The following is a 25000-nucleotide window of genomic DNA, read 5'->3' as shown; positions in this document are numbered from 1 at the left end:
CGCTCACTGCCATGAATGTCATGTAAATGTAACATGCGGATCTCTCCGAGCCTCGCATACTGCCACTCCATGACACTGTGTATTGGTGGTTGTGTCTATCACAAAGCGTGTCCACGATGGCTTGTTTGATATGGTAGCCCAGATGAGTTTTTCACCCAAACATAGATTTTTTAAAAAGCATTGTTAAGTCATCTTTCTAGATGTTTCTTTTAGACTTTCTGGTCTCTTTTTTTGGAATGAACCTCTGGCATGACCTCAAACCAAGACAGAATATTACTAGAGAGAGAGAGAGAGAAAGAGAAGTGTGTCACTAGCGCTGTCCCTATTGGTCATTACTGAGATCTTTACAGAGCTCTCCCCACTCAGGAGGCCAGTGGACGGTGTCCCTGTAGGCCTAATTAGAGACCTAAAACAATGCCTCGTTTATGGAGCCTCTCCGTTGGCCATGAGAGTAAACATCCATTCTGGTCTCCGCCTGTCAGGTCTTAAAGTGAGACGGATGGCCTCTTCCTCCGTGTGAGAGAGAGGAGGATGATGGATAAGCCCCGTGCTTCATCATCACACTGGTTCATTTCCGCTAAGATTCGGCCTCATTTTGCCCACACGTCGTCGAGGTGTGACCGTGTGTGTCCGTACGGTGTGTCTGTGTGGGTGTGGGTGTTTGTGGGGGGGGGGGGGGGGGGGGGGGGTCGGTGGGTGTGGGTGGGGGTGAGTGTGTGTGGGGGCAGTGGGTGTGTGTGTGGGGGTGGGTGTGTGTGTGTAAAGATACGTCCCTGTCAATATGATTCATTTGTGAACGTCAACTCAATATTGCTCAACATTGTGTCGCCCCTGTGTTGCGTTCAACTCAGTCCTAATTTTGGGAAGGCATGACTCCCTTGACAGTGACATCAGCGTCCGTTTAAGAAGTTGTCATCTACTCACTCTACGCGTCTCTCAGCAGTTTGAGCACGTCTGCAGACTGCGTAATGGGATAATTTTCACAACACTTATTTGAGCTGCATTTAAATCTGGTCCGATCGATTCAGTCTCCCCTTACTTCGCAGTGTCAAATTCTCAAAGTTGCGAAGCCTATTGAATTCTCAATTATGGCGGATCACCCTTAGATTGGAATAGACCATGCCTTCAGCTCGCTTCCTGATTGCCACTAACTGGACAAAATTCCAGCTTCCAGTACAAGCATACGTATTTCTGTCATGAGGGAACGTCAGCGAATTCCTGTGATTTATGTAATTGGTGTAAATGTAGAGCGTGTTGAATTTGCGTTCGTAATTAATTGTTTTTTCAGTTAGGTCAGAATTGCCACTTGGCACATAGTTTGTCTAAAAGCCATTACTAAGTAGGACACAGTAATTACTGTACTTGAATAGTTAGATTACCCGTATAGATTACTTTTGTGCTGAAGTACTTCCAAGTTGTCAGTTATTACAACACAAATCTCTTTAAATTGCTATGCTTTTATTCAGAAAGCTCAGTTATATTGTAAATTAATTCATCCAAATGAGACTTTGCCCCTGGCTTGAATAACTAACTGGAGAATGCAGCAGACATAGCTTAATTCTCTAGACCTTCACCCCCTTCTCTCTCTCTCTCACTCTCTCTCTCTCTCTCTCACTCACTTACTCAGTCACTCACTCATTCACTCACTCACTCACTCACTCACTCACTCACTCACTCACTCACTCACACACACACAGTTCAAAAACAATATTGAGGGTTTGAACCTTTCCATTATCTTTTCATAACCTTTAAATTATTGTGTCACATTTCTGTTTTTCACCAGGCCTTTTATTATCCATACTATTGTGAAGACAGACTGGGATTGAAGCGGTATTGTATCTCCGTCTCTCTCCTTGCACCTGCTCATTGTGCCAGCTGGCCCTCTCCAATAGAGTCGTCATAGAGGCGCGAGAAGGACTTCTTTTTGCTCCGAGTCTTTCTCTCTCTGAGTCTGTGCTATTCGATTCCCCCTCTCAAAAAAAAGCGGTTGCCATAGAAACCAGCTGCAGTTCATCACCGAGATGAAGTCAAGAGATCAGACCTAAGAGGACAACCTGGCCTTTGAGCTCGCTCACTTGAGACGTTGTTTAAAAGGACAGACTGGAGCGCTCGCAAACGGCTGAGGGGGATGATGCTGCACTTTTGTGCTTGAGACCTCCGAGGTAAACAGCTGAAATCTGCAGTTAACTTTTCCCATTAGCGGCGAGGTCCCTGTTTTGTTGTTGCTACGTCTCGTACCTCTGCCGTGTGTATTCACTTGACTCTGACACGTGAACGTGAGATTTACTCAACATTTACTCAAATCTCAACGGCAATTGCTGCACATCCCCAATGTCTTCTTCCTTTCTGGGTGAGTAGAACCAGGCTACAGTATATAGTCTGTCCTTGTACATCAACGGAGAGGCGGAGACAGACTCTTACCACCTCCATTTAATTTGCTCTAATGGATTTTCTCTCCATTAGAAGCCGGATGGCTGAAGCAGCAATTACAATTTGTTTGGGAGCTTAAGGATCGTTGAAGTCTAGCCCCATTGTATATTAGAGGAATTAAACTGAATGTAAAGGTGGTGTTCTGGTTCACAGCTGCTGACCCTAAAAGGAAATTGGTTGGGGAACTAAAACATTACGTTTCTAAAAAAAATCTGCCAGCTTTCACACATCATTAAGCCACTAACAACTGGCGTAGGCCCGGTGTGCCATTGGAGGCCTGGTTTGAAGGTTTGCCAGGGGGAGAGTAGGCTACTCAACAGTCCCTCCCTGGGAAAATGCTCCCCTGCCGCCCATACTGTATGAAAATGTCACCACTTCATCTGACTTTATTGACAGTTGAAGAGATTGGAGAGAGACCATGGTCCACCAACCCTAGGCTGTGTTCTGTGGCTGTGACAGGCTCCAGGGACTTCTGACACCAAGGCCCGCTTTGAACCCACCTCGCTGCTGATTAACACACTGCTGCCTTGCCTTCCAAGGGTGAGGGGGGGGGGGGGGGGGGGTCTGTATCGTGCCAGCACTCGCCCCGGTGTTGCTCACACTCTTGGATCCGTCAAATTAGTCCTGAAATGAAGAAGGATGGGCTTGTCATCCACAGGCAAGTTACTTAAGTAACGACGCAATCGGGAAGGAGAAAAAAAAGCGCCCGCGAGATTAATCTGCTCTCTCCTGTTCTCTGCACTCTTGTGCACCGCAGCAACCTGAAGCCAGCTGGGCTGTTTCTTCGTCCTTTTCTTTTCCTTTTCCCTCCTCCCACACCACCCCCACCCAACCACCCTCTTTCTTTATCTGCCCGGCTGTCAAGTAATTGGATCCTTTGTTCACCGGTTAGGAAAATAAGAAATGAAATAAACAGCAGCAGCAGCAGCAGTCATTTACACACTATACCTAATCAAGCTCTGCCTAATTGGGACGCATTCTCAGGGTGCAGTGTTGTGAGCCGAGCATTGCAAGGCGGTATATACCGACATTCGGCAGACAGGGGTCTTGCCCCAAAGAGTTTCAATATTACAGCTCTGTTTTAATTTACCAGGATACTCATTTGTTTCCGGTGTGGAATACAGCCCGTATGAAGCTGGTATCAACCCTTACACAAACCCTCCACAAAAGCTAGCGGACACGGCATTAGAACAACACAAATGGTTGATACAATACCATTTTCTTTTCTTTATTTGGGGTTTTTCTGTTGTAGTCTAATTCTTGCATGGAAAATTCCCTCTCCTGTGTTTTGTGTCATAGATCAGATAGGGTCAGAGGGTGCTCGTCACCAAGGCCATGCTTACCTAGAGAGAGAGAGAGAGAGAGAGTAGCAGAGTAGCAGTAGAGACACACCGTGCTCAGCATTGCTGCCGCTCTGCCTGGTTATGTGGGTCAGGCCTCATTTCTGCTTCAGGATAGGCGGCTCGCCAATGCAAAGTAATGCCATGTATGGAACGAACCACACCGCTGAGTCATTATTGAGTCATTATTTCATTACAGGAGGGTTGCAATTAAATCCTCCAGTTCTCAATTATAGCCTGTCCCCTATGAACATTGTTGTCTAAAATAGGAAGTGCCCGATTTTCCTTCTGGCATGTTCTGTCTCGCCTTTTTATTTATTCTTTATTTCGGTTCCTTTTTTTTGGGAGGGCGAATGGCGCTATTTAGGTTATGAGCCAGGGATTAAGGTCAACTGTACTGAACTCTCGATGATATGATTGATATGTTTACCGACGGAGGTATTTTGAGATTGGGATACACATCCAGCTGTAACGTTTGTATTATCGAAGGGCTTATCAGAACACAAGACTTCTCATAATTTGAATGTGCTCTCATGCATATTGTGTTGATTCAGTTGACTTTTAATTAATTTCCTTATCTGTCTTGCGTATTTGTGACGCGTCAGCGATGTACATGCCTTCTCTAAGAAACGGGGGGGGGGGGGGGGAAGTCTCGAAAAATCGTTCAGAATTGAAAATTGAAAACATCGCTTTGAACTTGACGAGAGATGTATCTGGTATCTAAGGGAGGCATCTGCAGTACACCCGACCAAAAATGAAAAGATAATAAAGACATTTCATTTACATTATTCAGAGTCCTTCCTCCGTGCCTGACGTTCAGCGACTGCTCATGGCTCTTTCCCCGTTTCCCTGTTTGTTCTCGCATTAATTAGTCTCTCGATAATTGCGTGTATAATCAACAGTCTCAATGTTAGCGTCATCGAAAAAATCCCACTCCCTTTCCCCTATGAGGTACTTCTCCCCCATCTCCTTCACTCTACTGCTATCCTCCCAATCTCACACATCACAGAAACACTCCCTTTCTCTCCTACGTTTCCTGCCCTTGCTGGACTAGACTACTATCAGCAGAGGCTCAGTTCATCCCTCTCTTAGGCTTATGCTATCTCCTGCATCGTGCCTCTGTGTCTGTAATGGTTTCTCTGGAAACACATTGCGCCCGCCGTCGGCAGAGACGTGCTGTTGTTGTTGTTTTTTTCCACTACCCACGTTTCCCAATCTGTATCTCGACCCCCAGACTCTTTAACAGCTATCAGTCATATCACACTGTTTGTGTCGAATCAAACAACCTTCTCAACCAAGCCAACCATCCATCTAGACATTCACACCTGCAAGTGATAACCCCCCCCCACCCCCCACCCGTCTGCACTCTGTCGGAAACAGCCTGAGGGAGTAGCACTGTGAATGACAGCCAGGCACACCTGCAGAGGGGCCTGTGGAGGGAGTCCCTGTGGTGGAGAGGAGAGAGTGTCGGGGAGTTGAAGGTCTAAGGAGGTAAGGAGAGCAGGTCTCCCCTTAATCCCCTGGTGAGGCTAAGCCTGCCTCAGCCACAAGCCCCAGCCACAAGCCCCAGCCCCAGCCCCAGCCCCAGCCCCAGCCCTCAGCCTCAGCCCTCAGCCTCAGCTCCATCCACCCGGCCTCCCCACACCTCCCCTCCTCCACTGCCTGGCTGTCTGATTGTGTTGATGAAGCTCATTTTCTTATCGTCTCCCCACCATCTGTTCCAGCATCTTCTCAAGACAAACACGAGGATTGAGCCATTGATTTGTCTTTCTTTTTTTTCTTTTTTCTTTTTTTATTTCTTTTTGTTTTCTCTTTTCTTTCTTTTTTTTCTCCTTTCTTTTTTTTCTCTTTTCTTTCTTTTTTGTTGTTGTTTTTTTTCAATTACATGTATGTATTCATTATGGTTGTGTATTAAAAGTCTCTCTCTCTCTCTCTCTCTCAGGGCAGCTTTGTGGCCAGCATGACAGCTACGCTGAGACAGATGGAGGAGTACCACTACTCTCACCTGATCAACACCTTCGGCAAAATGAGGACCGACGTGGTGGTGAGAGGCAGCTCTTCCCTGATAGGCTAGGCCAATGAACCAGCCAATCGATGTCTTGTTACCATTAGCCCAATGAACCAGACAATCGATGTGTTGTTACAGTATGTCATGTCCTCGTGTTTTGTCACATTTCTACGTGAATACGTAATAATGTACATCTACGCCCCACATTAGAGTATAATGAAATATCGGCCTCCATCATCCGTCATCCTCATCCAGATTGTCAGATGCTGATGTAACTTCTAGGTAGCTCACGTTGTTTTGTTTTTTCTATCCTGACGTAACTTGATATTGAATCTCAATTAGATTCCACCGAAACAGCGTCCTCCCGCCTCCTGCCCTGTACGGCGTGCCCTTGATGATAGCTCTTTACCAGGCTACAGAAACCAACTCTACCCCTGAGGCCGACCAGGGGAGGGAGGGGATACATCTGATTGATGTTATGGATTCCAGTTTTGAATAATTCTGGCCTCGGAGCAATATTTTTCAGAGTATTCAGAGCCCGATTAGCATAATGCAGTGCACTGGGATCTCCCCTGAGTTGTAGGCAAAACCATCAGTTTGCTTTTGCCTGAGCCGATGAAGGTTAGCATCTGTACATATTTGTTCTACAAAATGAATCTGGATATTCGCTGGTACAGATCAGGAAAGCTCTCTGAAACGTTTAGGTACCGTGGTCCCCGAAAGATCCCCGACGCAATTGAGACATCCATGTATACGTGGAAGTGTCCCCGTGCCCACCACGATACCACGTTCGGTTTACACCGCCGTAGGGGGTCTTTTGTCTGTTTTTTTTGCATGCCGTGATTAATGGGATTTAGGGAGCGATGGGTTTCCTGTGAGGAGGATAAAACACCTCTCTGTCATGGTGTGTATCAGTGTGTACACATGGCTTGTCTCAGAGAGCCTGCGTCATTCCTGGGCTATAGCAAGAAATCACTGTGATGAAGATGGCCATTTCCGAGATTTATGATTAGTGGCATGGGCAGTGGCCACATTTCAGAACTGGCTGGTTGCCACCCAAAGAACTTTGGGGGTCTTTTGGAATCGTCCCAAACAACCTAGCATCAAGGCTACTCAGTTTCAAGTTTCAAGTTTATTCTTATATCACATTACACAAGTGTAACAGAGTAAAATGTGTAGGCTTCGGTTCCTGACAATACATTGCAGCACTAGACATGGGGCGTAATAATTAAAGCATAATACAAGATAAAGGTGACAATAGTACAGGTAAGACAGCCTACTCTAGTGGTGCCATAATAATACTGTCCTCGACCACTCCTCCTGATGTCCACACCACCACTGTTGTGTAGAGAACAACAGGCCCCTGGTTTTGGCATAGATTACTTTTTCTTATGATGACTGATACATGATTCCCTTACTTAGACAGATGTATTTGTTGTAAGTCGCGTCTGCTAAATGCCAAAGGCGTCTGCTAAATGCCAAAAATGTAAATGTAAGAACAGTTACTCTAAACTTACTGTGGCATACACAGTGAGAAACTATGAAACAGTGAGAAACAGACTAGTCTAGTCTCAATTAGCTGATGATTGCATCATGACTCTGATAACGATGCATACGTCTCGATGGGTTCAGTCGCGTGCGTGCGTCTCTTATGTAACGATAACATGGTTGTAATCACATTGTATAGCATGCTTCCACGGTTAACATCTAATGTTAGGATTATCGGTCCATCGTGAGTGTTTCATCTTAAACCTTGTCCCGATGTGTGTGTGTGTGTGTGTGTCAACTTTGAACAAATCTGTATTTTGGCTGCAAGGATTTATGTTGTTTTAAACATAATGGACCTAACAACCTTGTTCCTTATCTGAGAGGACCTGGCTGGTCTGAGTCTCTGAGAGGACTTGGCTGGTCTGAGTCTCTGATTGGCTGGTCTGAGTCTCTGATTGGCTGGTCTGAGTCTCTGATTGGCTGGTCTGAATCTCTGATTGGCTGGTCTGAGTCTCTGAGAGGACTTGGCTGGTCTGAGTCTCTGAGAGGCTGGTCTCTGATTGGCTTGTCTGAGTGGAAACAGAACCTGATCCCCCGGGCCATAAGTCCTTCTCACAGTTCATCCCAGATTGGCCTTATCTTGCAGGTGGGAGAATAACGGTCTTGATTTCCAATGCTTCCCTCTCTCTCCTTTAGGATTTCCTAATGGAAACCTTCATCATGTTCAAGGACCTTATTGGGAAGAACGTCTACCCCGGTGACTGGGTGATAATGAACATGATGCAGAATAAGTAAGTACAGTACAGGGCACCCGCCCGCCCGCCCGCTCCCCCCTATTTCTACACACATTGCCATTCTGCTTTGATCTCCCTCCGCTGTTGTTGCTAAGGAACAGCAGTCAGAAGTGGGCAAGGACATTTTCAAATGTTTTTTTTTTTTCTCTCCATGCAAACATCGGCACAAGGCCTCCGTAGAGCCGCAGTGATCAGATGAGCAGCGCAGCCGCAAACAATAACATGAATTATCGATGCCTTGTTTTTTTTTTTTTTTTTTTTTTTTTTACCAGTTGCTAATCTCCAGAGTTAGTTAGTGCCGTTGTGTTATGTTTTATTAATGGGCCCCGCTCTCACCAACTCTCTCTCAATATGTGTGTTCAGGAAAAACAAAACAAAACGGGGATTAAGTGTGGTTCTGAGGAGGAGTTCGAATCAAAGTCAAGGTTTTAATAGTAGACTAGAATCTGTTGGTGTTGTGTGTCAACAGAAGGAACTAGAAAGCTTCGGGGGTTTTTTGTCTACTTTTAAAACAAAACGTGGCAGGGTCTGGTGAAAAAGTCTCCAAGAAAGGCATGGTCATTTTGGGTTCTTCAAAACAACGGAAAACACCATTTTATTTTTTATTTTATTTTTATTTTTTATTTTGTTTTTCTGATTTTATCCCTTTTTCACCCAATTTGGTATCCAATTGCACCCAACCTAGTATCCAATTATCCCCTGCCTATTGCGTAGGATCCGCCGCACGACCCCGTGGCCGGCAGCCCCAGAGGAGATAGCCAGGCAGACTAGCTGTCTGGCTCCTCGAGCCCAACACCGTTATTCCGGCACCCCGGGGGCGGTGTTGCGCGACGGATCCTTGTCCGGAAATAGTCCTATACCCCCCTTGGGAGCGGCCGCTCAATATGCCGCTCCCTGTGGGCCCCGGCCATATCCGGGTCTGGCGAGACCGGGATTCGATCCCAGTCCCCGGTGGGCAGCTTTGCACCAGAGACTGATGCTTAGACCGCTGCGCCACCGCGGGGCTCATTTAAATTTTTTAAAGAAGCTTTTTAGTCATTTGCGCAACTTGAGAATTCACCAGACCGTGTCACAAATGTGGAATCACCCGACGCTGTAACCAAGTGTGTCCTCTATCATCAAAATCTTCGACAAAAACCTCACGTGCCTTCACACACTGAATATGTCAGGATGTGTTTGCTCCGCTCAACCCCGTAGGCGCTACAGCAGGTGCAAAAATGTATTGCTGTAAACCTTTTCTTGACAGAATGGTTTGTCTCCCCCACCCGGCCCCCCTCACCCACCCACACCTAAGTCCATTCCAACATCATCAGGGTGCAGGAATATCTCAGTCGAAATGGCCCTGGAATATCTGTATGACTTCTTCTCTTGCAGCTGTCATCAAGTCGGTGGTGATTGCTACACGCCCCGGCTCTGTCTGGGTCTCGTATTGCAATTCATGCAGCCGTCCCATAAACATTGTCAACCACCTGTGTCAGAATGCAAAAGACCTTGCGGCGGCTATCTAGCCTGCCTTTGTGATGAAGGCCCTGTGCGCCCTGCAGGTGTGGAAATCCCATCTGTTCTGCTGGAGACTGTGTCCCCACTGTTAATGCATGGTAGGGAATGAAAACAATGGTGGGAGGGCGCACGGGGGGGCCGCCCCACCCCCAGCTCTCCCAGGCGGCTGGCCCAGTCCCAAATATTTGTTATGATCACACACACGCACATGCACACACGTACACTCACACACACACACGCACACGCACACACACACACACACACACACACACACACACACACACACACACACACACACACACACACGAGGTGTGCATTGGACTTGATTATGCTTGTCCTTTGCTTGTTTTAGTTTGAGAACACCGCAATGGCAAATGTTCCCCTTTAATGGTCTGTTTCCTTTTAATGGTTTAACAGTCAATGTTGACTATGTTGTCTTGTACAAATGCTTACACACTAGCTTCAGCTCACTGGGCAGTGTGATACATAGCTAGTTTGGTTTTATACCCCCAATAGAAAAGTATTGAGGTCCAGTATCAGTTTTAATATGCCCTCGGGCCAGTACACGGTCCTTCACGCGCCTCTTCTTGTCATCTCTAGCACCACCGCACCACCGCAGCTCTCGCTAGGGTACCCGAATTTTACTCTGTGTGCCCATACATTGATGTAATAAAAGCAATTCGGATTCTGATTGTGATTCTCTATGCTTACAGAGGCGTAGGTTGTTTGCTTCGCTCGGTGACAGAGATATGTGCTCAGTATGCCGGTGGCCAGTCACTCTGCAGTCTGTTAAGTTGTTGTTTCACTCCACGAAAAAAAAAACAAGTCTGTCAAACTCTGACTCATCTCTTTGTAACCAATGCCATAGCTTTTTTTTTATTACTATTTATTTTTGGGGTTTGAATAATGCCGTTGTCGGCTTTCTGACAAATTAGTCAAACTCCTCCATTTGTTTCTGTCCTGCGGTGTGTTTAATGGATTTCTTTCCCCTTCCCCCACCTCTCCCCTACCTGCTGTATCCAAGGTGACACGACCATTCATTCTACGAGAGGTGCTTTAGCCTGCCGTTTCCTTTTGTATGTAACGTCCCATTAATAATGGAGGTGCAGACAGCGTAGGGCGGCGGGGAGCCCATGTCATGCTCTGCCGCCGTGTAGTCTTTGATCAGGGATGCGTATGAGAGAGCGGACGGTGCGGGGAGACTAATTGAGTCAGGTTCACTCAATCGGCCTTCCCGCCGATCTAAAGGTGACCGGGCTCCATGGCGATAGCAGTGGCTAGCACCGCTACCACCGCTGTGACCCCAGACTCTCTTAACTCAGAAGACAAGGCTCTCCTTCTCAAATGGCTGCTCCACGCTTTCTTGTTTTCTATCCTTCTGTTGGAATCGTGAAAATAACCACCGCTCATCCGTGGTCAGACCTAGCTGAGGTGCTGGAGCTGAATAGCATCAAATAGAGTGCAGAAAAGCAGCATCCGCACACTCATCTGTGCAAAAAAAAGTGTTTTATTGCGAGCTTTCGGTCCATAGACCTTCTTCAGGCGTCCTATACTTCTGTTGGAAAAGCCTGGTAGGAAATGAAGAAGGAAAAAAAGAAAAGAAAAGGGAAACAGTTGTGTTAACCTATAGCTCTGAACCGTAGCAGTGAAGCTGGAAGGTGTGTCGGTGGCGAACGAAACTCTGTGGGCGTCTGGGAGCGCGTCTTCGAGGCCGGCCCTCGCTGTGCGTCGGAGTCGAACCCATTTCCCCTGCGTCGTTAGCATCGCATTAATCACATGGCCCAAAGGGCCCCTTCAACGTGCTGCTCTGCATGTAAATTACCTTCACTTCCGCCACCGCCCCCGGTTGCCGGGCGTCCCTGGAAGGTTCCGTGTCGTCGCTGGTCGGTCCGGCAGTGTGCCGCCCACGCGGGGGGAGTGGGGGGTGTTCTTTCATGTGTCCGAGGCGCCACGGCGAAGGCTTTGTGATAGGAGCGCTAATGAGATGGGCATCTTCCGCCCGCGAGCGTACCGCGTAGCTCTCCCACTCCTTCCCCCAGGCCTTAACGGACGGTCTGCAGCCTAATTGCCATGGGGACGGCGGCGTCCGCGTCAGGACAGGCTGTTAACTGTTACCTGCACCGGAGGGCCGCCGGCCGCTGCTCGCGCACAACGACATAATTGGCCGTGACGGCTCAATGCTGAGGACGTTTAGGTAGATGTGAGTCACATGACAATGAGCCAGTGTGAGTCATGTTTGTGCTACTCGTAGGGGTCATCATTAGCAGATCAGCGCGGCCACTGACTGTGTTGTCCTTTGAGATGTACGGCACACCAGAACACTTGTTTTTTTTAGGCTGTACCTTAATACTGTACAATACTGTTGCTTGAGGCATTACAGAGTTGCTACACATAGGTATTGGGCCCGCAGTGTTAAGAGACTTGTGTGACCGAAGGGTTAATTTACTAAAACAGATGTTCTCTTAACTCTCGCCTTAATTGCAGTCAGTTGAGGCTACGTTCAGGGCCTCAGTGACATTGATGTCAACAGAGCCATGCTGTATCTGATGCTCGTCAAACTGGAACATATGGGGATTGTTGGTCTTTGTAGTCCTCTGTGAAGAGGTGCCTACAAATGTTTAATGCCAACCATGTTGTGCTTCTTATTTCTCAAGGCTGGGAGAAAACACCTAATTTCCAAGTCCATATTACACCTCTGTTAGCTTTTAACTTGATATTTGTTTTATTTATTGGGCTAAAATTGACCTTTAGAAAAAAGAGATTGTGATTTTTGTGAGACCAATACTAACTGAATTAGCAGAGGATGACATTTGATTAAGCACTCTCAATTTAATGTGTGTTTTCTCCCAGGGATGAGAGGCCTCCCAGCACATTCATCAGACAACAGCTGGCGGTTTCTTGATAATCACTGACTAAGTCCGCCAAATGTGGTGTTCCCCAGCTTTATGATGAACAACTTGTGTTCTGAGTTATGGCATGCTACGTGTTATCATTATGTCATCAATTTGCTGTCTGGATGTTGTTTTTACGCACTTTAAACTATAAGGCACTCAATGCATTGTCACATTTGCCATATTAATATGCCCCGTCCTCCATTTTGTTGCATAGTAGAGTGACGGAGGTCAACAGTAGAGTGATGGAGGTCAACCATGTTGGATTAGATTAGGTAACACAATCTAATCCAAAACGGTTGAGTGAAAATGGTTGAATAGAAACAGCGTGAGGTATAGGGGCTGCTGTAACAGAGATACAAAAGTACGGTGTGTTTAACGTCAGTCTGGTGGTAATGCTTATCGGAATCCTTTGTCAGTAATCCATTCTTTCGGGAGGGAAAAACCTGCACACCTCCCATCAGACGGACATCTCTAGACCTCTTCCCTCAGAAACACGTCAGCGCAGATTAGCCGTTCCACCCGTACGGAATTCAAGAACCAACCTTTTGTTTGAAATGTGATTAGGTATTGTACTTTAAAAACCGCAGAGTCTGCATTAAAAAACCCTCCGTCTACGGACTTCATAACTGAACCATGTGACCGCCTTCAAATTAGAGTCGATATTAAATGACCCCCCCCCCAAAAAAGGACTCTGTGTGTTATAACCTCCTGAGTCTTTGTGAAGCAGTTAATTAAAGGTAAGAATGGAGGATGTGTCGGAGATGAACGGGAGCCTCTCACAGAGAGATGAAGAGATGAAAGGCTGAAGAAACGTCTCTTTAACTCTCTGACCCGCTCCATCCATCCATCCCACACTGGCTCATTAAGGTGGTGCTAATAAACCTGAAGGGGAAACACTATCGACTCATGCTTACATACAGCACCTGGACTGGCCCGGTCTCTAAGCCAGGACTGGACCACGGCGGACGGCAGGGGCGAAAGGACTGTCAAATGAGGCGCTGACCTGCATTGACCCCCGCGAGCCACCATACGCCCGGAGCTGCCGTCTCCTGGGAAGAGAGTGCTCAGGTGCTTTCCACATCCGAGAAAAGAACCGTATTCAGACATCATCTTTTTTTCTTTTTTTTTTACGAAGGTAACATAGCAGCGGCTCCATTTCATTCCAGTCCTCCGTATGAGGTAATTAATATCTCTTATGCATGGCTACCTCTCTCTCTCTCTCTCTCCCCACCACGCTGTGCTCTCCAGTCATCTGAGCTGAGAGCTGGAGAGGAGCCTGACCTTTTTCCACCGCTCCCCGCGTAGCTGCTTCACTAATGGTGGTGACTGTAGTCAGCTCTCTCTCTCTCTCTCTCTCTCTCTCTCTCTCTCTCTCTCTCTCTCTCTCTCCTGTGTCTGCTTTGCTTGGTGTCTCTACATCATGCCAGAGTTTGATTGTTTAATTCGACAGTAACAAGATTAAGACAGAGCTTTCTTTGGGGGAGAACCTGGGGAGGGACTCTCGTCAGAGAACCATGATTGGTGATGTGTCATTACACCCTCCGCTGCAGGATCGTGCTCTGTTTCTCCAGGTGTGTGTGTGTGTGTGTGTGTGTGTGTGTGTGTGTGTGTGTGTGTGTGTGTGTGTGTCCGTACGTGCCAGTAAAAACACCAGCCTGCCAGTGTGGAAGAATAAGCTAATCAGCTCCTCACACCGTGCAAGGCTCCACACAGCCAGCCTCACCACCAGGGATACTGTGTGAGTGTGCGAGTGTGTGAGTGTGAGTGCATGAGTGAGTGTCTGTGCATGTGCTCTGACGCCTATGATCCCACCCTGTGAGATGGCATGTGGATTGTGGGCACCTCCCCCCTGCCAAGGCGTGACGAGATCCATTTTGACACTTGATCAAAGTCCTGCATGTACGGGACATACTGTATGCTGGAGAGCCAGGCTACGCCACAGGGTGACGGTTCTTCTCTCCTCCCTAACTGTGATAAGTGACACGAGTTGTCATGGTAATCAACAAGATCCGTGGGCAACCCCTCCCTTTCTTTGATCAGACAATTAATTACATCTCCAGATGAAAGGTCCATCAACCCAGCAGCCGTCCCTCATCTGTGCGCGTGCGTGCGTGTGCGTGTGTGTGTGTGTGTGTCTGCGTGCGTGCGTGATGATACGCTTTTAATTTCTGCTGGTAATGTCTGTAAGGCACGTTGGCGGCCCGCTCAGCGGGGTCGACATTGACTAAAGTACCGCACAAGATGCCGCAGTGTACTTACGCAAGGAAACCGTCACTAATACACAACATCTGCCGCCCAGATTATCCTAATCCACTGATCATGTTGTAACTTCTATCTCTCTGTTATTGACTGATTTAAACCTATTAGAGCACATAATAGGAGATGGGGGGGCATTGCCAAAAGAACCCGCGGGAGGAAAGAGGTGTTCACACTAGAAGCCCTGGCCCGTCATTACTAAAGTACCCAGAGAAGTCCATTTGTTGACATTGAGAGAAGTCTAATCATTGAATTGGATCAATACCATGCAAAGAAAATTGTGCACTGGTTGTGTTTAGTCGGGACTTTTAAGAATCACTAGAAAACCCCATGTTGTATTTTAAAGAGCTTAAAAAGTAATTAATTATTAACATATCGACCGACTTGGTGACAGAATTGGTCAGAATTACATATATATTTGACATGTTTGCGCATTTAGCAGACGCCTTTATCCAAAGTGACTTGTAGCTGTACACCTTCTGTAAAAACAACAACAACAACAACAACAGCCTGCGGTTAAATGTGAAGCACCATAACAGATAAAACGGAACACCAAACTGACGATATGAGGAGCCTATGCTTTAGCCGATGACTAATGGACTGCCTGCATCTGCTCATTAGTAATCTGTACACCTTTCTTTTACCTAACTTTCAGCGTGGATCAGAAAAGCCTTTGGTGTAGTGTGCATTCCCCTTCCCCCCCCCCCCCCCCACCCGTCTGCAGCTCAGATGTGTGTTGTGTTCTCTGGTTGGCGCAGACGTCAGTTCCTCAGGCTGGCGTCACCACGGTCCTCAGCCGCCAAGTCACATGACATGGGGATGGCGGCAGAGCACAGCACGACACAACACAGCACAACAGAGCTCAACACAACACAGCACAACACAGCACAACACAACACAGCACAACACAACAGAGCTCAACACAACACAGCACAACACAACACAGTACATCACATCACATCACATCACAGCACAACACAACACAACACAACACAACACAACACAACACAACACAACACAACACAACACAACACAACACAACACAACACAACACAACACAACACAACACAACACAGCACAGCACAGCACAGCACAGCACAGCACAGCACAGCACAGCACAGCACAGCACAGCACAGCACAGCACAGCACAGCACAGCACAGCACAGCACAGCACAGCACAGCACAGCACAGCACAGCACAGCACAGCACAGCACAGCACAGCACAGCACAGCACAGCACAGCACAGCACAGCACAGCACAGCACAGCACAGCACAGCACAGCACAGCACAGCACAGCACAGCACAGCACAGCACAGCACAGCACAGCACAGCACAGCACAGCACAGCACAGCACAGCACAGCACAGCACAGCACAGCACAGCACAGCACAGCACAGCACACACCAGTTCTCACTGAGCTGCAGGGTCAGCCTTTAATCAGACACACTCTCCATCTCCTCTCCTCCATCACTCCCCTATCACTCCCTCTCCTCCATCACTCCCCTATCACTCCCTCTCCTCCCCTCACTCCCCTATCACTCCCTCTCCTCCCCTCACTGGGAGAGTACCTCCCTCTGCAACAACCTTCCGGAAACCATGCGCTAGCTAAGTAGTGTATAGGACGGTAGAGGAACAGTAGAGGGAGTTGTCGAGATAGAAAAGGGTTTGGAAAATAAATCACCCCCCCCCCACCCCCCCATCAGATCAGATGCATGGAATAAAACGTAATCTAATTTAATAAATTGGTCTGGGTAATGAAGGTTTTTGACCTTGGCTTATCTTTGAGCACAGACCATATACGCCAGCTATTCGCGCTAGCATGCAAATAGATCCTGATCATTATCAGGGCTGCTCTCTGAACTCAATTAGCAAGTACGATGGGCTGATAACTCGTCATTAGCATATATGCTAGATGCCTGGGTGAGGATTATCCGAGGAGAACTTTGTGCAGGGATTGTTGGAAGTTTAGTGTAGGAAACGAGAACGTCCTCTGTATTCTGTGCCATCGCTGCGGGAGGTGCACACAAGTATTCCCATCAATCTGCAATAATAGGGCGATTACTCTGACAGACAATTTGAGGGAGCATATTTATCTGTTAGTTTCGGAATGTATCTCATTGTCACACATTAGGAGAGTTCGGGGTGTTTTCTGTACCTAATCAAAAGTTGCCAGCTCCTATTTAGAGAGTATTCGTTTTTTTCTCTGCTTGCAGAAGCTTAGAATGGCTTAAGTGTCAGTGGATGATCAGTGTTACCCTAAATCCCACTGAACTGTAGCAGAAAAATACTAAATTAAGTAGAACATAACACGTTGTGAAGGAAATTCCTTTGGGGGGGGTGGGGGGCGCTGAAAATGTAAGACATGCTGGTTCATGGAGAAAACATCACCTGTTGATAGGGAGGGATTTGCCCCTTTTTACATTTACCCTATTCAATATTACAGCAATGAACATTTAGCGTTTGTATTGTTGTAATGAAGTTGTAACGCGGTGTCTTGTCAGCACCCTTTCCCTGTGTTTTGGAAGTCTTTATTTCCCCCCTGCATCATAATGGGAGCGCGTCACAGATATGTAGTGATGCAGCCGAGCATCTCCCCCTTGGCATTTGCTTCGGTTAATAATGCAAGCTTGAGAGAGCAATGAAGCCAGGATCCTTCCCTTACTCAAACGCTCACGCATTCTTCTACCGTCATTAGTCTCTTGCAAGGCCCTGCGTCTAAGGCTTTCCTTGGAATTCATTAGGGTCATTTGTTGTGTGAGGAGACATTATTATGATGAAGTGGCCTTCGTTGGATAAACATGCGTTTGGACATTATGGGTATGTCCTCATTTTCGCAGGCTTAAACCACCATATTACTCCCAATTATCCCAGGTCTACAGATGTAACCGCTCTCTCTCTCTGCATTTTCATATCTTTCTCATCGTTATTATTTATTCATCTCTCTGCTGCAGTTCAGGAAATTAGCAGAGAAGAGCGCCTTAATCCTATCGCAATTGCCTTGAGTGTGGTGGGAATTTTGGAGTTCACAGAGAGAGGGAGTGAGAAGAGACGAACATATTCCATTCTATTTTCATCTTCCTCATTAATGATTTCACTTTAATTAATGGCAGGATGTGGCGGGCCACAAAGGAACGGCGCCCGTCTGGCTGGAAAAGCCCATTATGTGTCGGGAGCTGAGCTGAGCTAAGCCCGGGCAGGCTGTAGGCAGGGTTTAAATACTCTTTAAGACGGAGAGTTTAACCGTCGGCGGTGTGGACACGGATCCGGTAACACCGGAGCACATTAGAGAGCTTTACTGGAAGCCCGGCCTTGTTGTACTGCACAGTGCCCCCGTGGCTCTTAGATGCAACTGACTCTTGCCTGACTTCAAACCCCGCCGTGTGTGAGATATGAGTTAGAGGCTACAGTACACGAGCAGGTAAAGAGCACATTGACTTTGATAGCCCGTGCTATCAATTAGCGTTGACGTGGGGAGATTTAGGGCGGCCACAGAGGGGGGGGGGGGTTGTTGAACGGTTGAGAAGCAGTGCGGTGTTGTGCATCGTGAGATTCGCTTACCGGGTAGTGGTGCGCTGCAGTATTGATCTCCGACGGTATCCCACTGAGTGTCGAGTGGTAGAAAAACAACAACACAACAACAACCCAAGACCAGTAGACTGCTTCAGTGCCGTCTCTGTACGAGACGGTCTCCCATTGGCATTCACTACAGCGTGCTCCAGGAAATCTAGTTGGACTATTATGGGTTTGAAATCAAATCACAACCCGTAATAGCCCCGCTCTGCTGAGTCATACACGCAGTCGTGTAAAAGGCACTGAAATGGATCACGCTGGATTTCTTCTACCTGATTAGTCTGATTCACTGATACAGCTTTATTACAATGGCTGAGTATTGTATAGAGGCCAATAGAGTCATTTGTGCTCAGGAGGGGAGGGGGCTGTCGCAGGTTACTGTGGGTATCCAGGTAGACGTGTGATATAGAGCAGTAATATTTCTCTGTGGACAGGTGCAGTGGATAGAAACACACTTTACCATTAGCCCGGCGTTAAGCGTATCATCTATATTGGCATGCTCACAGCTGCAGAAAATTGAGTGAGGTGTGCACTGTGTAGAGGGGGGGGAGGCCAAGCTTTGGAAGGCTGGGGTTTAGTAATGGGCTGCTGGAGGGCTGCGGTGGGGGGGGGGGGGGGGGGATTCGGGACTCTGTTAACGCTCTGGCGCACGAGAGAAGGCTAGAAAAATTGACTTCTAATGGGTTATCTAAAGGTGCGCAGCAACAGTTAACCATGGCTAATGACTAAGGTGACTGTGGGAATATATGGAGCATATGTGCCCCCGGATTGTGCCGGGTCGGCCCGGGAGATGGATGTGGACATGAATATTGCATTGGGTTTAAAATGCCCAGAGTCATCCACGTTGCCAGGTCAGAGGTGGTGGTTCTCCTTCCCAAGGTGGGGGGGGCGCTGCTTGTTAGCCTCAAGACTCTTCTGTTAAATGAGATGTTAGAGGAGGGCGAGGTGACGGGGTGGGGGTCGTTAGAAGCTGCAGAATCACAGAGGAGACAGGCCCCAGCGGACGCGGGGAGGAAGGGCTGACGTCTGCAGTAACGGGGAGGGTGGGTGCTCTGACTGAGACCTACTCCCCGTCAGGGTTGAACTGATGGGCGCTTGATTGGCGAATCGCTCACTCGGGACTCGCCTTGGTACGAGAGGGTCTGCTCAACCTGCCGCGGCCAATTACACGGGCCTTACGTCTTAATGTCTCTTTTATCACTCATTTATGATCACTGATCTGAGCCACGGAATAGCAATCGTCCTTGTTTCACCTTGCCTGGTCTTGACGTCTTGATATGTCGCTCGGTCGGTCACGTGTCACCGTTTTGTCAGCCAGCCGGTGTGAACACCAAGGCTGTGAGTCACACGTTCGTAGAATGCTGAACAGCTATTCGGGCCGGGATAAAGGAATTACCGTGAGCCACCGTTACCGTGACAACAACAACAACAACAAAGTGGCTTATTATAAATAAACGGAAATCCAAACGAGCTTCTGAGAGACGATACAGAACGTTTTGGAGGAGAGAAACAATTGAAACTTGGCCAGTGTTCTCCCCTGAGGTGAAGACACCACCTGAGGCAGTGTCCTGCTGCTTTAGCGCCTGCAAACCAAGTTAGGTGTCTCCGACGTGGAGAGGAGAGCCACAGACGCTGTAAGTGGCAATCACAGTCCCCCTCTAAAAGCTTCACGCCACTTAAGTTATTAACATTTCGTTCCCTAACATCAGAGAGGATTACCCCGTCCGCCAGTCTTCTTGTTAAGATCTACTCATCACTGTTGAAAGGTGTTTTGCGAGCCCTTGTGTTCCCGGTCTCTGCCAAATTGGAAGATTTAAAACCGAATTCCAGGCTCGTCAAAGAGCAGGTTAAGGACATGGTCTGTGTGGATGTTGTCTCTCAGCCTCGCTCAGCCTTTTGCTCTGGAGAGGCACAGCTTCATGTTTTTAATATATATTTTTAAATGTGCCCATTTACCATACCTGTGAAGCACACTTTAACTGTGAAAGATGTAGCCTTGTTGTCTGAAGGATTATCTCTATGGACTACTTCACTTTTATAACCGGACCTGATGGCAGCCATTATTCAATGAGCGGTTACAGAAGCACTCAGTCGCAGAAGGAAATGTGAGCAGTTATGGATCACATTTTTCATTTGACCTTTTCCGAGTGCTGTACTCCGTGAAGCATGTATGATAGTCATTGAAGACGGCACCGTATGTGCTGTAGCATAGGATGTGCATAGTACCGTATGTAGTATTTACGGTATGTGATGCTGACATTGTGTTTATTGTGTTCTTCTCCATTTTGCTTCCCTCCATTGCATGTCCTCCTATCGCATGTGCCCTGACCTCCACTCTGATGTGGTCACATGTTATTAAGCAACACTCTCTGCAAGAACACTCCGGTTAGCACCGCCTGCTGTATCACATGGCTGAGAGAGAGAGAGAGAGAGAGAGAGAGAGAGAGAGAGAGAGAGAGAGAGAGAGAGAGAGAGAGAGAGAGAGAGAGAGAGAGAGAGAGAAATAACACTACACTGAACTATGCTGATGCAAGAAAATTTTCCTCTGAATTTCACGGATCAGCAAACCAGTCAAAGTCATGATTAAACAAAAAGGATTCTGCTGAGAATACTACCAGATGCAGATGTTGATACAGAGCGGAAGTGCTAAACGTGAGAAACTGAAAGTTTCCTCTCCAATTTTTTGTAGGAGAGACATTTTTCTTTTGATTTCTTTTTTTTACGTAGAACCCCCGTTTTGTATATCAAGCACAGGCGCTGGTCTTTCTCTGACATTTGGTCAGGAACAATGAAGAGCTACAATAGTTACTCTTTCTCTGAGGCGTGACCTTTGCAGCTCCCCTGTACACAGTCAACTCCCATCAGTTTTCTCCCGGCCATCAGCAGGAGAAACGCTCGCCGAGTCGATCTGAGAGATTGACGTAGGCCTTACAGTAGCAGAAAAACAAAACAGCTATTGTGCTATCAAATCAAGCTTGAAGGAATATTATTTTCATCATCATTTCCGTCAATGTGTTGGATGGAATATTGACTCTTCTCCGCCTTCGCCTTGCAAAGTGACGATTGCCGCTCAATCCAAATGATTTACTGCCCGCACATTTTAGACCGTTTTAGTTTTTTTTTTAGACTGTTGTAGTGTTTAGACGACATTCACCCAAAGTTGATCCTGCTGCAATAGGATGGCAAAGCCATTGACACAGTACCGTATCTATCCACTTCAGTCGTTCAACGTGAGCTGTACTCACAGACCTGCTGTACGCTGTAAGAGTAGGACAGAACATACTGTAGTAATGGTATAGGAAGGTAAGTGGTTTCACTGCTTTCACCCCTAATTTGACTAAGTGGACCGGTGTCGTTTGCAGTCCCGCTAATGCTCTCCTGCTGCTTCAGTGTTGGAAAGACGATTAAGTTTATCTTCTGTGTCTTATTCCAGCTCCCACAGTGATCGCGCATCTCTTAGGAAGCCATATGGGAGGGTCACTAAAGAATCTGTTAGCCACCGATTAAAGCTCAGGAATGGGTACTTTATTATTAGAATGTTATCGCAATGAATGAACTATGATCAGCACACACAGCCTGGTCCATTAAGTGATCAACTGCACGGTGAGATAATGTATTGGTTTGGGTTTTTGTTATGTGTTGATTTGAATAAAAGGTTTTAAATGCAATGCTGTAAAAACTCAATAGGCAAAGGCCAATAAATGAGCTGGTTTGTTAACTTTATGAATGTTTCGGTTCAATGGCAGCTCACAAAAAAAGAAACGTTATCGACTTAATGGTTTTTGTTGCAAAGCTCAGTTTTTATCACAGTAGAGAGAGAGAAGGGTGCTTGCACAGGGTTAAATCCAATCACTCCTCCGAACACAAAGCTTGAGTATGTATTCAAGAACGAGGGCGGTTCGTTGGTTTCTACGAGGAACACAGAGCAACGTCTCTCAGTGGATTCCCAAGCCCTCTTAATTAGAAACAACAGAGGGTAAATAGGGCCCACCTTATCCTCAGCAATGGCTAATCTCATCAGCAGGAAGACAGGATCCAAACAACATTTCTCTTATCTTCCAGAGTCTTCCTGCGGGCGATTAATCAGTATGCGGCCGTGTTGAACAAGAAATTCCTCGATCAGACCAACTTTGAGCTCCAGGTAAGTGCTGCAACCTGTCAAAGGGGGTCTGCTGTGGAAAAAACAAAGCAGAGTGAACTGTTTCCCTTCCCCGAGACCACTGTCGATCATGTGTGACGGTGATTATAAAATATCACGGGTAAAAAAAAAGTTCTGGAACATCTGACAGGTGACCTCATGACTCTGGCGCTTTTAAGGAAAAAGCACCCCGCATGACAGAGATGGCGGATGACACAGCAGGGATGACATTTTCAGGTACTTACTGTACTTAGAAGGATCCCTGCTGAGTCATCTTGGAACAGGTTTTTATGCTCAAACTAGCGGTTCTGGGACCCTCAGGATACAAAGAGCACTAAAGGACATTTGCATAAAAACCGTTGAGACATAAATTACTGTATAATGGGCCGCAATTTAATAAGACGGTTCGGAATATTTTAACCTGCCATTGGCGATGGCATGGCTCCCACTTTGCTTACTTTTCAAATCTGTCGCATACGGAAACATTTTAAATTCCGGTAACTATTTAACAGCTTTTCAAGGGCCCTAGCAGCTTTTAAAAGCCTTTAATGGATGAATTCATTAAACCAAGTTCTTTGTGTTGGCGAACTGCAACTAGCTAGTACATTCTATTAGTTTCTCTATCCTAATCAACAACTAAAGGGCATATGGATAATTGATTATCACCACTACCTCTGAATGGGATAATCATTTATCTCGGGAATCGAAGCTGTGTTTGTGTATGTACGCCTTTTTTTGCCTGTGGGTAATTGCATAAGGAAGTGTACGCCTTGGGAGGTAGTCTAATAAAGATGAAGTTATTGTTTTATGGATATCAGTGAGGATTGTGACGGCTATGAAACTGTAGCTATTCTGGGGTGCCGCTCCATCTAGCCGTCTCTTAAATCAGTCTCTCTCTTTGTCTACATGATTGAGAGTGCTCCCTGGAGGCCCAGTGCCAAAATCACCAGCCACTTCTTCTGTTGGGCTTGGATCCAAACACAGCCCCCCTATCAAAACTGTTTTAGTGGCTGAGTAGCTTCTGAAATCACTTATACCAAGTGACCAGCTGCAAGTGTCTGTAATAGTCCTGTACAGCATCTAACGTTTCCCTGTCTGTGATTCCAACCCCTCGTCTCCCTCTCTCTGTCTCTCTCTCTCTCTCTCTCACCCCCCCCTCTCTCTCCTCTCTACTCTCTCTCTCTCTCATCTCTCTCTCTCTCTCTCTCTCTCTTCTCTCTCTCTCTCTCTCCTCTCCTCTCCCTCTCTCTCTCTTCTCTCTCTCTCTCCCTCTCTCTCTCTCTCTCACCCCCCCTCTCTCTCTCTCTCTCTCGTCTCTCTCTCACTCCCCCTCCTCTCTCTCACCCCCCTCTCTCTCCCTCTCTCTCTCTCAGTCTCTCTCTCTCTCAGATCACACCCCTCTCTCTCTCTCTCTCTCACCCCCCTCTCTCTCACCCCCCTCTCTCTCTCTCTCTCTCTCTCTCTCTCTCTCTCTCTCTCACCCCTCCCATCTCCTCTCTCTCTCTCTCTCTCTCTTCTCTCTCTCTCTCTCTCTCTCTCTCTTCTCTCTCTCTCTCTTCTCTCTCTCTCTCTCTCTCCCTGGTTCCTCCCAGCTCTGGAACAACTACTTCCACCTGGCCGTGGCCTTCCTTACCCAGGAGTCTCTGCAGCTGGAGAACTTCTCCAGCGACAAACGAGCCAAGATCTTCCAGAAGTGAGTAGTAGAGGCAGCTTCTCACTCTCCTCCTTCTCTCTCACCCCCCCCCCCCGCCCCCCCCCCCACCCTCCGGTCGGCAGCGTACATAACAACGGGCCTCCATCTCCAATACTGGGTCGGGTTTAATAAGTCATGGCACAGAAGGCTAACAGGGAAGCTGAACGTCTTAGGGACGCACTGCACCTGGAGGCTGTGCTGTTTGTTACATCCCTGAACATGCCTCGGCCTCACACTCACTCCTGGCCTTGTACAGTTCATGTCTTTCGCTGGTTTCTCACCCCTAGGTACTGTGCTGTACGACTCGTGGATTTCAGACTCGGAGGGGGATATCGTTTTTGTTCTCAACGTCTGCGGTCGGGCTTACATTCCTCTCCTAACCCCATGTGCGGTTCTTTTTCATCTTTTTCATTTATTTATTTTTATCCCAGCCCACGCTTGATACTTAGGTGGGCATGAAATTAGTTTTATATCTCATTTAGCTGCTCTGTAATGTACGTCAAGCTGCAGGGAGTACATTTGTGTTGCTGCGTAACATCAAATGGTCGTGGGGGTTTCGAATTGTATTCGCTTCTGAAAAGTGCCCCTTTAAAACATCTGCTTGTAACATCTTCTCTAACCTACACTAAGAGTTGTTTTTACTATCTGAGAGAGTATAATTGTATCCACGAAAACACATTAATCTGTGTATGAAATTGTCAATAGAGAGGCAGTAGAAGTCAATTGGTGGGGCCAGGTGTGTTAAGTGTTTCTGGCTCTCCTCGAAGCAAAGGCCGGCCTATTCCTGGCTCCCTCTGATATCACACCACACTGGCCCCCTGTGGAACACTGCCCCGCTCACACTTCACATGAAGTGCACAGTAACTATGTACTGCACTCTTCTAGTATCA

General features: G+C 47.2%; 1 protein-coding gene across 1 annotated transcript in view; it reads left to right on the top strand.

Moving 5' to 3' along the window:
• Positions 1–25000, top strand: part of dock1 (dedicator of cytokinesis 1) — a gene marked incomplete at both ends in the record, with an annotated part of 180827 nt that overhangs the window by 119757 nt on the left and 36070 nt on the right. The window contains 4 exons of the mRNA XM_080542248.1: positions 5713–5814; positions 7963–8057; positions 22342–22420; positions 24010–24110. Of these exons, the coding sequence (XP_080398374.1) occupies positions 5713–5814; positions 7963–8057; positions 22342–22420; positions 24010–24110 (377 nt within the window). The remainder of the gene's footprint in view (positions 1–5712; positions 5815–7962; positions 8058–22341; positions 22421–24009; positions 24111–25000) is intronic.

This window comes from Nansenia antarctica (assembly GCF_963989245.1).
Source record: "Nansenia antarctica genome assembly, chromosome: 11".
Classification (NCBI taxonomy): domain Eukaryota; kingdom Metazoa; phylum Chordata; class Actinopteri; order Argentiniformes; family Microstomatidae; genus Nansenia; species Nansenia antarctica.
The sequence above is the reverse complement of the archived record's forward strand: the minus strand, read 5'-3'. Positions and strand labels throughout refer to the sequence as shown.